Source organism: Cherax quadricarinatus, chromosome 74, assembly GCF_038502225.1.
Source record: "Cherax quadricarinatus isolate ZL_2023a chromosome 74, ASM3850222v1, whole genome shotgun sequence".
Taxonomy (NCBI): domain Eukaryota; kingdom Metazoa; phylum Arthropoda; class Malacostraca; order Decapoda; family Parastacidae; genus Cherax; species Cherax quadricarinatus.
Genome location: NC_091365.1, coordinates 19,863,380 through 19,876,353, shown reverse-complemented (window position 1 = coordinate 19,876,353; position 12,974 = coordinate 19,863,380). Strand labels below are relative to the sequence as shown.

At 38.9% G+C, this 12,974-nt stretch overlaps 1 protein-coding gene across 2 annotated transcripts in view; it reads right to left on the bottom strand.

Annotated features, from left to right (window-relative positions):
• Nucleotides 1–12,030, bottom strand: part of LOC128700114 (uncharacterized) — a 132,148-nt gene extending 120,118 nt beyond the window's left edge. For both annotated transcript variants that reach the window (XR_008408708.2, XM_053793064.2), the window contains exon 1: nucleotides 9,179–12,030. Coding sequence is in view for 1 of the 2 variants with exons in the window: in XM_053793064.2 (XP_053649039.1) it covers nucleotides 9,179–11,673 (2,495 nt within the window). In the remaining variant the exon portion in view is untranslated. The remainder of the gene's footprint in view (nucleotides 1–9,178) is intronic.
• Nucleotides 12,031–12,974: the final 944 nt, after the last annotated feature.

The following is a 12,974-nucleotide window of genomic DNA, read 5'->3' as shown; positions in this document are numbered from 1 at the left end:
CCCATTTAAAGATTTGGTTGATGTCTGCCTGGAGTCTTGCAGTGTCTTCAATGGAGGACACTGTCATGCAAATTTGATTGTCGTCTGCAAAGGAAGACATGGTGCTGTGGCTTACATCCCTGTCTATGTCAGATATGAGGATGAGGAACAGGATGGGAGCGAGTACTGTGCCTTGTGGAACAGAGCTTTTCACCATAGCCGGCTCAGAGTTTACTCTGTTACTACTACTATTTGTGTTCTGTTTGTTAGGAAATTGTAAATACATCTTCCAACTTTTCCCTGTTATTTCTTTATCACGCATTTTGTGTGATATTACACCATGGTCACATTTGTCGCAGGCTTTTGCAAAGTCTGTGTATACTACATCTGATTTTGTCTTCTACAGCATCCAGGACCTTGTCATAGTGGTTCAGTAGCTGAGACACACAGGAGCGACCTGCTCTAAACCCATGTTGCCCTGGGTTGTGTAACTGATGCATATCTAGATGGGTGGCGATCTTGCTTCTTAGAACCCTTTCAAACATTTTTATATGGGTTGCTTGGAGTATACCCGGAGAGGGTTTTGGGTGTCAACGCCCCCAAGGCTTGGTCTGAGGCCAGGCCTCGTAGTGGATCAGGGTCTGATCAACCAGGCTGTTACTGCTGGCAGCACGCAAACTGACGTACAAACCAGAGCCTGGCTGGTCAGGTACTGATTTTTGTCCCTATCCAGTGCCTTCTTGAAGACAGCCAGGAGTCTATTGGTAATCCCCTTATGTATGCTCGGATTCAGTTGTACAGTCTTGGGCCCTGGGCACTTACTGTGTTCTCTCTCAGTGTACTTGTGGTGCTCCTGCTTTCCACTGGAGGAATGTTGTATCTTATGCCGAGTGTTTTGCTTTCTAAATGAGTGCAAGTTTGGTACTAATCCCTCTAGGGTTTTCCAAGTGTATATTATCATGTATCTCTCTTGCCTGCATTCCAGGGAATACAAATCAAGGGACTTCAACCGTTCCCATTAATTTATGTGCCTTATCGTTCTTATGTGTGCCCTGAAAGTTCTTTGTATACTCTACAGGTCAGCAATTTCGTCTGCCTTGAAGGAGGCAGTTAGTGTACAGCTGTATTCCAGTCTAGAGATAGATAAGATATAGATTTTGCCACCGAAGTGGCTAGTTTATTGTGCACCCTGTAGCCATCCTGTGGATGGTAGTGCAAGAGCATATGGATACACAAAAGACCTATGAACTAAACCCCAACGGGTTATCAGGAGTACATATGGATTTATATCTACAAATCTACACTAAGCAAATTTTGGAAATTTACTTAGTATATCTGGTATCTTACTTTTCATTAATAAAATATATTGACATGTCACATAGGTTATTATACTGTCTATCTCTGTATTCCTCAATAAGTGGACAATTAAGCACACAGTGTTCATGACAGTGACCATATGCCTGATCACATAATTTGCATTTAGTTTGATCATCATCTGTGTGTCTCCCAAACTGCCAGAAGTACTTGTAACCAAGCCTAAGCCTGGCCACTACAACATCAGTCAGTCTGTTCACATTGCAAGTTGCTCCATAAACATACTTATCTATGTTCATGTTATCATAGTGGGTTATAGATCTACTCAGGCTTCTAACTGCATTTCTATAACAATCATTTTCAATATTTACTTCTCTCCTAATATTGTTCCTAATGCTAGACACAGATATACCAAAGTTATATTCTACATTCTCCTTCTGGGTGCTCTTCTTGGCTAACATATCAACTTTATCATGAAGGAATAATCCAATGTGTGATGTGATCCATAGTGTTTGTACATTAATTCCTTTGTCCCTGATTTTTGAGTATCTATACCTGGCTTCTCCAATGAGCATGTTGTTGGAGTCATTATATGAGTCAAGAGCCATCAATGATGACATAGAGTCATTAGCATTGCAAACAATTCAGTTGTAGTGTAGACGCCCAGTTGTTAATTCTTATTCCTAGTTCAACAAATTTATTATCGTTCTTAACTAGGGAGGTGGCAACAAGAGCACAGAGAGAACAAGCGATTTGAAGAGAATCATCATGGGCTTTGCGACCCTAGTTTTGAAGGTTCTCTTTTTCCATCCTATCATTTTCCTAGCAGATGCCAGGTCATCTGACATTTTCACTCCCAAGGTCCTTCACATTACTTTTTTGCTCTATTGCTTGGTTAGAATATGTCAGATACCCTCATACCCTGATGTAGCATTATCGGTCTGTAGTTCTTTGCTATTACTTTACTGCCTCCTTTACGAAGTGCAGCAATGTTGTTTTTAGCACTTGTGGGACAACCCCAGTGTCCATGTATCCTCTCCATAGGGTGTTGAAAGCACATGATAGAGGCATCTTGCATTTCTTGATGAACATGAAGTTCCATGAGTCTGGGCCTGGGGCAGAGTGCATGGGCATGTCATTTATCGCCTTTTCGAAGTCATTTGGCGTCAGGATAATATCAGATAGGTTTGAGTCTAAGAAATTCTGTGTCCCTCTCGTAAAAAATTCATTTAGATCTTCGACTCTCAGTCTGGTTAGCGACTCACTAAAAACCGAGTCATACTGGGACTTGTGTAGCTTACTCATTTCCTTACTGTCACCTGTGTAGGACCCATCTTGTTTAAGTAGGGGCCCAATACTGCATGTTGTTATGAACTTTGATTTTGAATAAGAAAAGAAATATTTTGGGTTTCTTTCATTCTCATTTATGAGCTTACGTTCTTCCCGCGTTTCTTGACTTTTGTAAGATTCCTTTAGCTTTAGTTCGATGTTTGCCATTTCTCTGATCAGTGCTTACCTACGTATTACAGATATGTTGGCCTCTTTTAGCTGCTCTGTTATTCTTTGCCTTCACCTGTATAGGGAGCCCCTATCTCTTTCTAGTTCACATCTTCTCTTCCTTTTCATTAAAGGAATATGCCTTGAGCATACCTCGAGTACCACAGAGTTAATTTGTTCTAGACACAGGTTTGGGTCTGTGTTGCTTAGGCTATCTTCCCAGTTTATAACATTTAAGAACTGATTTACTTGGTCTCACCTTATGCATTTGTTATTGAAGTTGAATTTTGTGAAGGCTCCCTCGTGACTGATCACATTTTGTTGATCTGGGACCCCACGCATACATGTCTGAACCTCTATTATGTTGTGATCTGAGTATATTGTTTTTGATACAGTAATATGTCGCATCAGATCATCATTGTTAGTGAAGATGAGGTCCAGTGTATTCTCCAGTCTTGTTGGCTCTATTATTTGCTGGTTTAAAGTGAATTTGGTGCAGAGATTTAAAAGCTCGTGTGTGTGAGAGTTTTCACCTTAGATGCCTCCTGGGGTTATCTCTGCTGCAATATTATTTACTACATTCCTCCATTTAAGGTGCCTTAGGTTGAAATCGCCCAGGAGAAAGATGTTGGGGCATCAGCTGGAAGATTTTCCAGACAGCTGTTCCTGGAATTGTTGGGAAGTTGCCTCCGGAGGCTTGTATACAACGACAATAACCAGGTTTTGGTTCTCAGTCTTTACTGCCAAAATTTCATCTTCATTTGAGGCACTGAGTAGTTCTGAGCATATCTTTGACTTTGTGAAGAGAACTTCAAGTCTGGACATATGTTGGTCCCAAGTATCCAACACAACAACAGTATCATCTAGATAAGTGGCCATTCCTTTAAGGCCTTTATGATGCTGGTGAGTTTTTCAGTCCGAAGTGGGTTACCGTATATTGATAATGACCTCCTGGAATTACGAAGGCAGAGATTTCCTTCACCATAGTAACCTTTAAATTAAATTTGGACACAAAAGTAGCCTAACCCACGAAGTCTATTACATCATCCGAGCGTGGAGGAGGGTAAGCATGTGGAATAGTGACCTCATTCACCATCTGGTAATCTGTACACATTCGAAAACCTCTGTCAGCTTTCTTAATAAGGATGCATGGAGAAGCCCACAGGTTATATGACTCCTCTACTAACGCATATTCTAACTGAAATTCTAGCTCCTGCTGAAGTAGCCTCTGTTTTTCAGGACTAGATCTGTAGGCGGAGAGTTCAATAAGTTTAGAGTTTCCAACATCTACATCATAATATCCAAGATGTCAGGGTAAGATTGCAGGAGCGCAGTTAAACTTGTTATTTGACTCTTAGATAATCTGACCATTAAAGGGTTAGGGTACTTGAGGAGGACAGAATTGGGAAGTTTTACTTGAATTTCAGGAATAGGGTGCAAGGAGTCAGGGTTGCCTACAGAGGCAGAGGAAAGAGTCATTACTGGGACTTTACTTGGAGTTTGAAATGTTTTAATCTGATTTATATGGTATGTTTTACTCTTTGAGGACTTATCAAGGGGAGCTATCACATAATTTGCATCAGTTAGTTTACTTACAATTTGCATAGGTCCCGTAAATCTAGTTTTTAAGGTGTGGCCAGGTACAGGTTCCTGCACGAGCACCTTGTCTCCTGGATGGAAGGAGTGAAACTTTGAGTTTCTGTCATACCCCTGTTTCATAGTATTTTGAGGTGTTTTTAAGTTAGCCTTAGCCAAATGACGTTCCACCTGCAACCTTAATAAAGGGTTGTAGAGTGTTATGCAGGTGTCTTCTCCCATCTATCCTTCCTTGTGCACTCGAAGAGGACCTTTTATGTTGTGCCCAAAGATTAGCTCAAACGGAATGTACCCTTTGAACTCCTGCACAGTTTCTCTCATTGTGAACAGCAACAGATGAAGTGATTCATCCCAGTCTGTAGGAAAATGCATGCAGTAAGTTCTCATCATGGTTTTCAATGTCTGATGAAATCTTTCCAGGGCACCTTGGGACTGGGGATGATAGGCAGTGGATAATTTATGAATTATTCCTAGCCTAGATAAAGACTCCCTAAATGCTTTGGCAGTAAAATTAGTACCCTGGTCAATCTGAATAAGCTTAGGAATGCCAAAGTAAGAGATAAACTTGGTTAGTGCTTTAAAATAGCTTTGGTATTGATACTGCACATTGGGAATATTTCTGAATACTTAGTAACTTTGTCTGTAAGAGTGAATAAATACTGGTTGCCAGACTTGGACTTAGGTAATGGACCTATATAAGCTATGATTAACTCTGCAAAAAGTTCTCCATCTGTGGGTATGGGAAGGAGTGATGCAGGTTTAATGGGGTGTCCAGGTTGTCCTACTTGCTGACACTCCTTACAACAACAGATGTGATTCTTCACATCTAGCCTTAACTTAAGCTAGATAAATTCTTTTGATATTCTACACAAGGTTTTGGTAATCTTTAAGTTAAGAATAATGAGCTACATTTAATATTTGTGATTGAAACTTCTTAGTATTTGACTGGGTGATCTGGGGGGGATTCACCAATGGATGTCTGAGAAGCGAAATTCATAGAAGGGTTTTTTGGTGTTCTTCCCGAAAGGACAGTCCCTCTGGCATAGAGACAAAGATATCTTGTAATCCTGCAACCCTGGAATAGGAAGGCTTGATCCGGGTCTGGTCAGTTTTCCTTGTAAAACAAATTGGCTAGTCCAAGATCAGTGTCGTCCAAGGATGTGTTAACCTTCTCATCAGACATCCCTTGGGATTTTAACCGAGTTATGGCCAACTTTGGAGAAGAATTAGTCATTATAGGTTCTGAACACTTAGTAAAATTAATGTTATTACCTACTAATAATACGGCATTTTTCATAGGAAATCGCATCAGAAACACCTACAGTCAAATATCCAGTCTAATATTTACTCTGCACATATATTTTATGTAAAGAGACAGAAAATACTGCTCCTCCAAATGCTTCTAAAAGAACTGATGAGTGCAATGACGTTTGTTCAAAGAAGGGAAGTACTCCCACTCGTATTAAGGAACAATTTGCCCTGTATCCCTTGATGTTCTTACTTCCATTTTCTTTGAACTCTCCTGACAGGAGATATGAGAAGTACTATAGTATGGGGCTATCCCACACTCTACTTCTTTCTGCTTCATTTCAATAGGGAGATTAGTAATTCTCCTTAATGGATGGGGTTTTTCTGTACAGTTCAGTTTAACATGGCCTGGTTTATGGCAGTGATAACACATTACCATGGCTCCCTGCTGAATTTCTGGTTGACGCCAGTCTGTATACTGACATCTCTGATCACCATATTGAGCACAAGTAGGCTGAGTTAGGTAACATGGCTCACCCAGTGACTTAGGTGTTTGGTGCTATTGTTCACCTTCGTCCTGCCACTTCGTCCTCCAGTCAGGAACTCTTCTTTGACGATCTTTGCTCATGCCAGGCGGTTAAAAAGAAAGATAAAACTGCTTGGAGCAGGTTATCCACCAAGAGCAATTGGACATGGTCCAAGAAATTATCGACACCATTTGCCTTGTACTACTTGGTAAAGGCTTTCGACTACTGCCTTACAAAGTCGCCATGAGACTGACCCGGCTGTCGTTTGCCTAGTTTAAATTCCCTCCCGCACTTGGCGGGAATACACTGATAATCCCCAAGGACCATGGTTCTCACCACTCGATAGTTAATAAAGTCTTCATTGTTCAGTTAAGATGTAAACTTCTGTGCCTTACCATACAACACTGTATGCACCAATACTGCCCAATGCACCTCAGGCCACCTTCATGCTCGAGCCTGGCTTTCAAATGCCTCGAAAAACTGCTCAGGCTTCAACAAAATAAGGAACTTGCTGAACTGACTTTTGCACACTAAAGTCATCCACTGTTTGTTTAAATTGCTTCCTCTCCTTCTCCGTATCAAACTCCTCCTTAGCAGAGGTTCGCTGCTCCTTTATTGTTTGCTAACTCAAGTGGCAATGAAGAGGACTCACCCTTAAACAAACCTGATGCCCCTGCTGCTTCATGAGACTACTTGTCTGAATGTTCTGGTGTTATGTCTCTCACTTTACAAAGGAACCTGAGCAGAGATCTGCGATTAACAGCTTCTGTAGCTATGCAGCAGTAAGAGTGTTTTGACACTCTATACCAATAGAATGAGCAATTTGCCAACAACGCTGTAGAGAGAGTTTGGGCAGATTTAATAGAGTGAATTCAGACATCTTTCGCCTGACACGTGTAGGTGGCATTAACTCCAATGTAACGTGCTGTTTGCAATACATGCAACAAGCAATGCATAGTACGACTGTGGGATACACACACACACACACACACAATAGAAAAGCTGATACACAATAGCAAAACTGTTGCTAGGCTGACATGCAATAACAGAAGCAATGACAAAGCTGACACGCAATGCCGAGCGATAGCAAGGCAATCTAAACAATACAAGACTAACTTCAATTCCTCAATGATACAAAGACCAGCTCAAGCTCCAGATCCTGGACAGGCCCCCATATTATGCATCAAGGTAATAGTGGCCTGTTGACCTGGTCGTAATGGGACTTGGAGCGAAAATAAACGAAGTAGTAGTCTTTAAATTGTATTTTCCTTCACCAAGTATTTAATATATGTACACTTCTATATACTATGTACAAGAATGGAGTAAAAGTGTAACACACGGTAATCAAAGCAAAGCTGAAAGCTAGAAAAAGACAGAACCATGCTCAACCAGAGGTTGTATGAGTCTGGCAAAAACTGACTGTGAATGATACCACATCACCTCAGCAACTGTCAGACCCACCTTATGATTGGTTAATTAACCAAGGTACTGATTTAAAGATGGAGCCCCATAAGATCCTTAAACCCTTAGCACCCAGTTCACTTGTTGGGAGGCAGCCTATGTGGGAGTGTGTACATATGCCAAATAAAGTGTAACATACTCATTGCATGCCACAATCAGCAACAATGTTAACACTACAATGATGCTAACACCAAAAACAATTTTAACACCAACAACAGTGTTAACAACAACAAAGTTAACAACAATGTAAGCACAAACAATGTTAACAACATCAACAACAATGTTATGACCAACAACAATGTTAACAACAACAACTATGTTAACATTACAACAATATTAACACTAACACAGGTGTTAACATTAACAACAATGTTAACACCAACAATGATGCAATAACAACAACAATGTTAACACAAACAATGATGCTATAACAACAACATTGTTAAAACTATCAACAATCTTAACACCAAAAACAACCTTAGCAACAACAATGTAAACGCCAACAATAATGCTAACAAAAACAACATTGTTAACACCATCAACAGTGTTAACATTAAAACAATGTTAACATTGTTAACAACAATAACAACAATGTTAACATTGTTAACAACAATAACAACAATGTTAACATTGTTAACAACAATAACAACAATGTTAACATTGTTAACAACAACATCAATGTTAACACCAATAATAATGTTAAAATTAACAATATTAACATCAACAGCAATGTTAACACAAATAACAATGTTAACACCACCAATGTTAACACCAGCAATGCTTCAACAACAATATTAACACCATTAACAGCAATAGTGTTAACACCGCTAACAGCAATGTTGCCAACAACAATGATGTTAACACCACTAATAACAATGTTACCAACAACAATGATGTTAACACCATTAATAACAATGTTACCAACAACAATGATGTTAACACCACTAATAACAATGTTACAAACAACAATGATGTTAACACCACTAACAACAATGTTACCAACAACAATGATGTTAACACCACTAATAACAATGTTACCAACAACAATGATGTTAACACCACTAATAACAATGTTACAAACAACAATGATGTTAACACCACTAACAACAATGTTACCAACAACAATGATGTTAACACCACTAATAACAATGTTACAAACAACAATGATGTTAACATCACTAACAACAATGTTACCAACAACAATGATGTTAACACCACTAATAACAATGTTGCCAACAACAATGATGTTAACTCCACTAACAACAATGTTACCAACACTAAGAAGGTAAATTTTGAAACTATAAAAATGTTATCAGAAACAACAACAATGTTAACAAAAATGAAGTTAACACCAACAACAATGTTAACACCAACAACAATGTTAACACCAACAACAATGTTAACACTAACAATAATAATAACAACTACAATGTTAATACCTTTAATGTTAAGATAAAGACATTGTTATCATATACAGTAACATTATTAACATTAACAATACTGTCAATATAATGTTATAATTTACAGTAACATTATTAACAATACCAACAACTCACCGAGGTCGTACAAGTTGTAACAGGTTGTCAGAAGTGGTGGTTGTATCGGCACGATGGTAGTGGTGGTGCAGTATCAGGTCTGTACAGTGATGGTGTGTGAGAGTAGCCAGCAGGTCAGGCAGGTCAGGCAGGTCATCAGGGTCACCCTGGATAATAATCACCACTTTGCAGGAGCTGAGATATGGCAGGAGAGCAGCGTAGCTTCTCACACGTCCATCACTTACGTCAATTATTTCTTTTCTATTAAAAAAGTCAGATATTTCTTTGACAATTACTGGAGACTTGTTAGTGTTGTCAAGGAGGTCGAGCCACTGGTCATTGTCTCTCATACCAGACTCTTGTAGGAGATGAACCACTTCCCGTGCAGGTTCCTCAGGTACCTGGTCTAGTACCAGGTGCAGCAGCCCAGCCACATGTATCAGAACATTCTGGTACTTGTTCATGTCTACCACACCTGACCTGATGCTCTCTTCTAACACTCCCCTGATACTGGCAGGTGCAGCAGGTGTATCTGAAGCAAGTGTAACAGAGGCAGGTGTAGCTGAGGCAGGTGTAGCTGAAGCAAGTGTAGCTGAGACAGGTGTAGGTGTAGAATTCTGAGGGTTATTAAGATTGCTCACAATATAGAGAGCAGCGAAGTAATCTTGTATTCCTTTGTGAGGAGCTGAGTACCGCTCCTTGATCCCCAGTATCGTCCATGTTGGTCTTAAACAAAGGAACGCTGACAACACTTCTTTATAAGGTAAACACAATTCATTACAGGTGGATATAAGTTTATCTACAGTTTCTTCCTCAAGGTTTAACTGATCACTTGAAAGACTTTCTAGAGCTGTCTTGTACATAGTTATCAAAATTTTCTTAATCTTTAATTTCCTGACATCTATATTCTTTGTAGCTTCATGGTTGGTCAGTCTCTCTATTAACTTGTGTTTACACAGTACATGAATATTATGATATAGCTCTGTGTGAGTGACAGATGTAAAGTTCAGCTGGTCAGGGTCGTGGTCCCAGATGTATATCAAAAGAATCAAATTCATTGGTAGTCTTAAGTGCTCATGAAGTCCTAGCTTTATCACCTTTCTTACCAGTTGTTCAGTATTTCTGTTATTCCCTGTTTGTTTGGTTATCTCCTGGTGATTCAGACGCACGAATTGTGCTAAATTTTCCTTAGCTATACCATGAAGTGTAGCATATTTCACAATATACTCTGCAGGGATTGTCTTCCTAAAATTCTCAACTTTTTCTGGTCGTGAAGTGCACAGAAAAGCAATATTAGAACAGTACTTAAATTCTTGCAATAGACTCTGGACTAGTGTTCTAGAACTTTCATTGTCTTCATCAAGGCCGTCAATTATAATCAAGATCTTGCAAAGCTTCATCAGTTTCGGAAGAATTTCCTTGAATTTTATGGCTACCTCTGGTATCAGTCGGTCCAGGAGCTGCTGGTAGCAGGTCATTGTTGGGTCCCTGCACTGCACCCACAGTAGAAGCTCGTAATTATCTAAGTCACTAATATTACCTTTACCATCTTGAGTCCATTCATCTATTACTAACGTGACTAGAGTAGTCTTGCCACTGCCAGTCACGCCTTCTAGCAATATTATATGTGGGTGAGTAGATGTACCTAGTTGTTGTGAGACAGTGCTTGTAGACGCTGCTGCTGTAGTCTGGTACTGCTGTTGTGAGACAGTGCATGTGGATGATGGTACTGCTGTGGTCTGAAGAAGCTTAAGAAGGTGTTGATGACTTATATGTTCACCTTCACCTCCACGTTTTCCATGTTTGACCTCAATATCTACAAAAATTTTGTCTACTTTAAGTTTCAAGTCACTAGTGATGAAAGACACTGGGTTGACATAGCTGATACTTTGGAAGATCTTCTTAAGTTTGTCACGACTGTCATTAATCATAAGATGTTTGAGTTTGTCTCCACCATACATCAGTATGTCTTCCTCTCCAATAATCTTATTCATAATGTGGTCCAGGACATCATTCATCCGTGTGACCTCCTGGTTCACTTCATCCTGGTCTCTCCCATACTTCTTTCCGGATGTCTCAAGACAACCAGTTAGCAACTCCCGAAGTTCTTTTATATTTTCAAAATAATTTTTATCAGTAACTGCAAGTTGACCATGAAGAACATTGTTCCTCATGTTCTTTATTGAAGTAATGTAGTACTCCATTATGTTACCTTTAGTGTTCCATTTTTGATCATTGAATGGAGCTACATCCTTACAGGCGAGTTTGATGCTAAGATGCAGCAGTGACACATCAAACTCTGATCCATCTGGACTCTTATCAATCATCTCTTTTTGTGTTCTGTCAAAGAATTTAGATTTTTTTTTATCATTTTTTTTATTTAAGTAATGATCTAACTTCATATTGGTAGGTTTTTCTGGGGTTCCCCAGAGGAATGTCTTATACAAGACATTTCTGGCACAGATCTTAACAGCCTTGATTAGTCTACATCCATTAAACACATGTTTATCATCCATAGTGTATTAAGACACATATACTGTGATGTAAGGAACTTGATGGAGACCCAGCTGCTGCTGTTGCTACTGCTGATGCTGATACTGTTGCTGCTGCTGTTGCTGCTGCTGTTGCTGCTGCTGTTGCTACTGCTTATGCTGATGCTTTTGATGCTGCTGCTGCTGTTACTTTTGCTGCTGTTGCTGCTGTTGTTGTGGTTGTTGTTGTTGCTGTTGTTGTTGTTGTTGTTGTTGTTGCTGTTGCTGCTGCTGTTACTGTTGTTGATGCTGCTGCTGCTGCTTTTGTTACTATTGCTGCTGCTGCTTGTTAACAGTACCACAAGCAGTGACGGTCATTACTGAGTCAATTCCTTCTCTTCTTTCATCTGATAAAAAATAATATAGAGTATAATAATGATATTACAAAGTGTCAAACTGTAACATGTATAATATTATAAGTGACAGACAGTAACATGTATAATATTACAAGTGTCAGACTGTAACATGTATAATATCGCAGGTGTCAAACTGTAACATGTATAATATTACAAGTGTCTGACTGTAACATGTATAATATTAGAAGTGACAGACTGTAACATGTATAATATAAGAAGTGTCAGGCTGTAACATGTCTAATACTGCAAGTGTCAGACTGTAACATGCATAATATTACAAGTGTCAGACTGTAACATGTATAATATTACAAGAGTTAGACTGTAACATGTATATTACTAGTGTTAAATTGTAACGTGTAATATTACAAGTGTTAGAATGTAACATGTATAATATTACAAGTGTCAGACTGTAACATGTATAATATTACAAGTGTCAGACTGTAACATGTATAATATTGCGAGTGTCAGACTGTACCATGTATAATATTACAAGTGTCAGATTGTAACATGTATAATATTACAAGTGTTAGACTGTAACATGTATATTACTAGTGTTAAATTGTAACATGTAATATTACAAGTGTTAGAATGTAACATGTATAATATTACAAGTGTCAGACTGTAACATGTATAATATCAGAAGTGACAGACTGTAACATCTATAATATTAGAAGTGTCAGACTGTAACATGTATAATATTGCAAGTGTCAGATTGTAACATGCATAATATTACAAGTGTCAGACTGTAACATGTATAATATTACAAGTGTTAGACTGTAACATGTATGTTACTAGTGTTAAATTGTAACGTGTAATATTACAAGTGTTAGACTGTAACATGTATAATATTACAAGTGGCAGACTGTAACATGTATGTTACTAGTGTTAAATTGTAACGTGTAATGTTACAAGTGTTAGACTGTAACATGT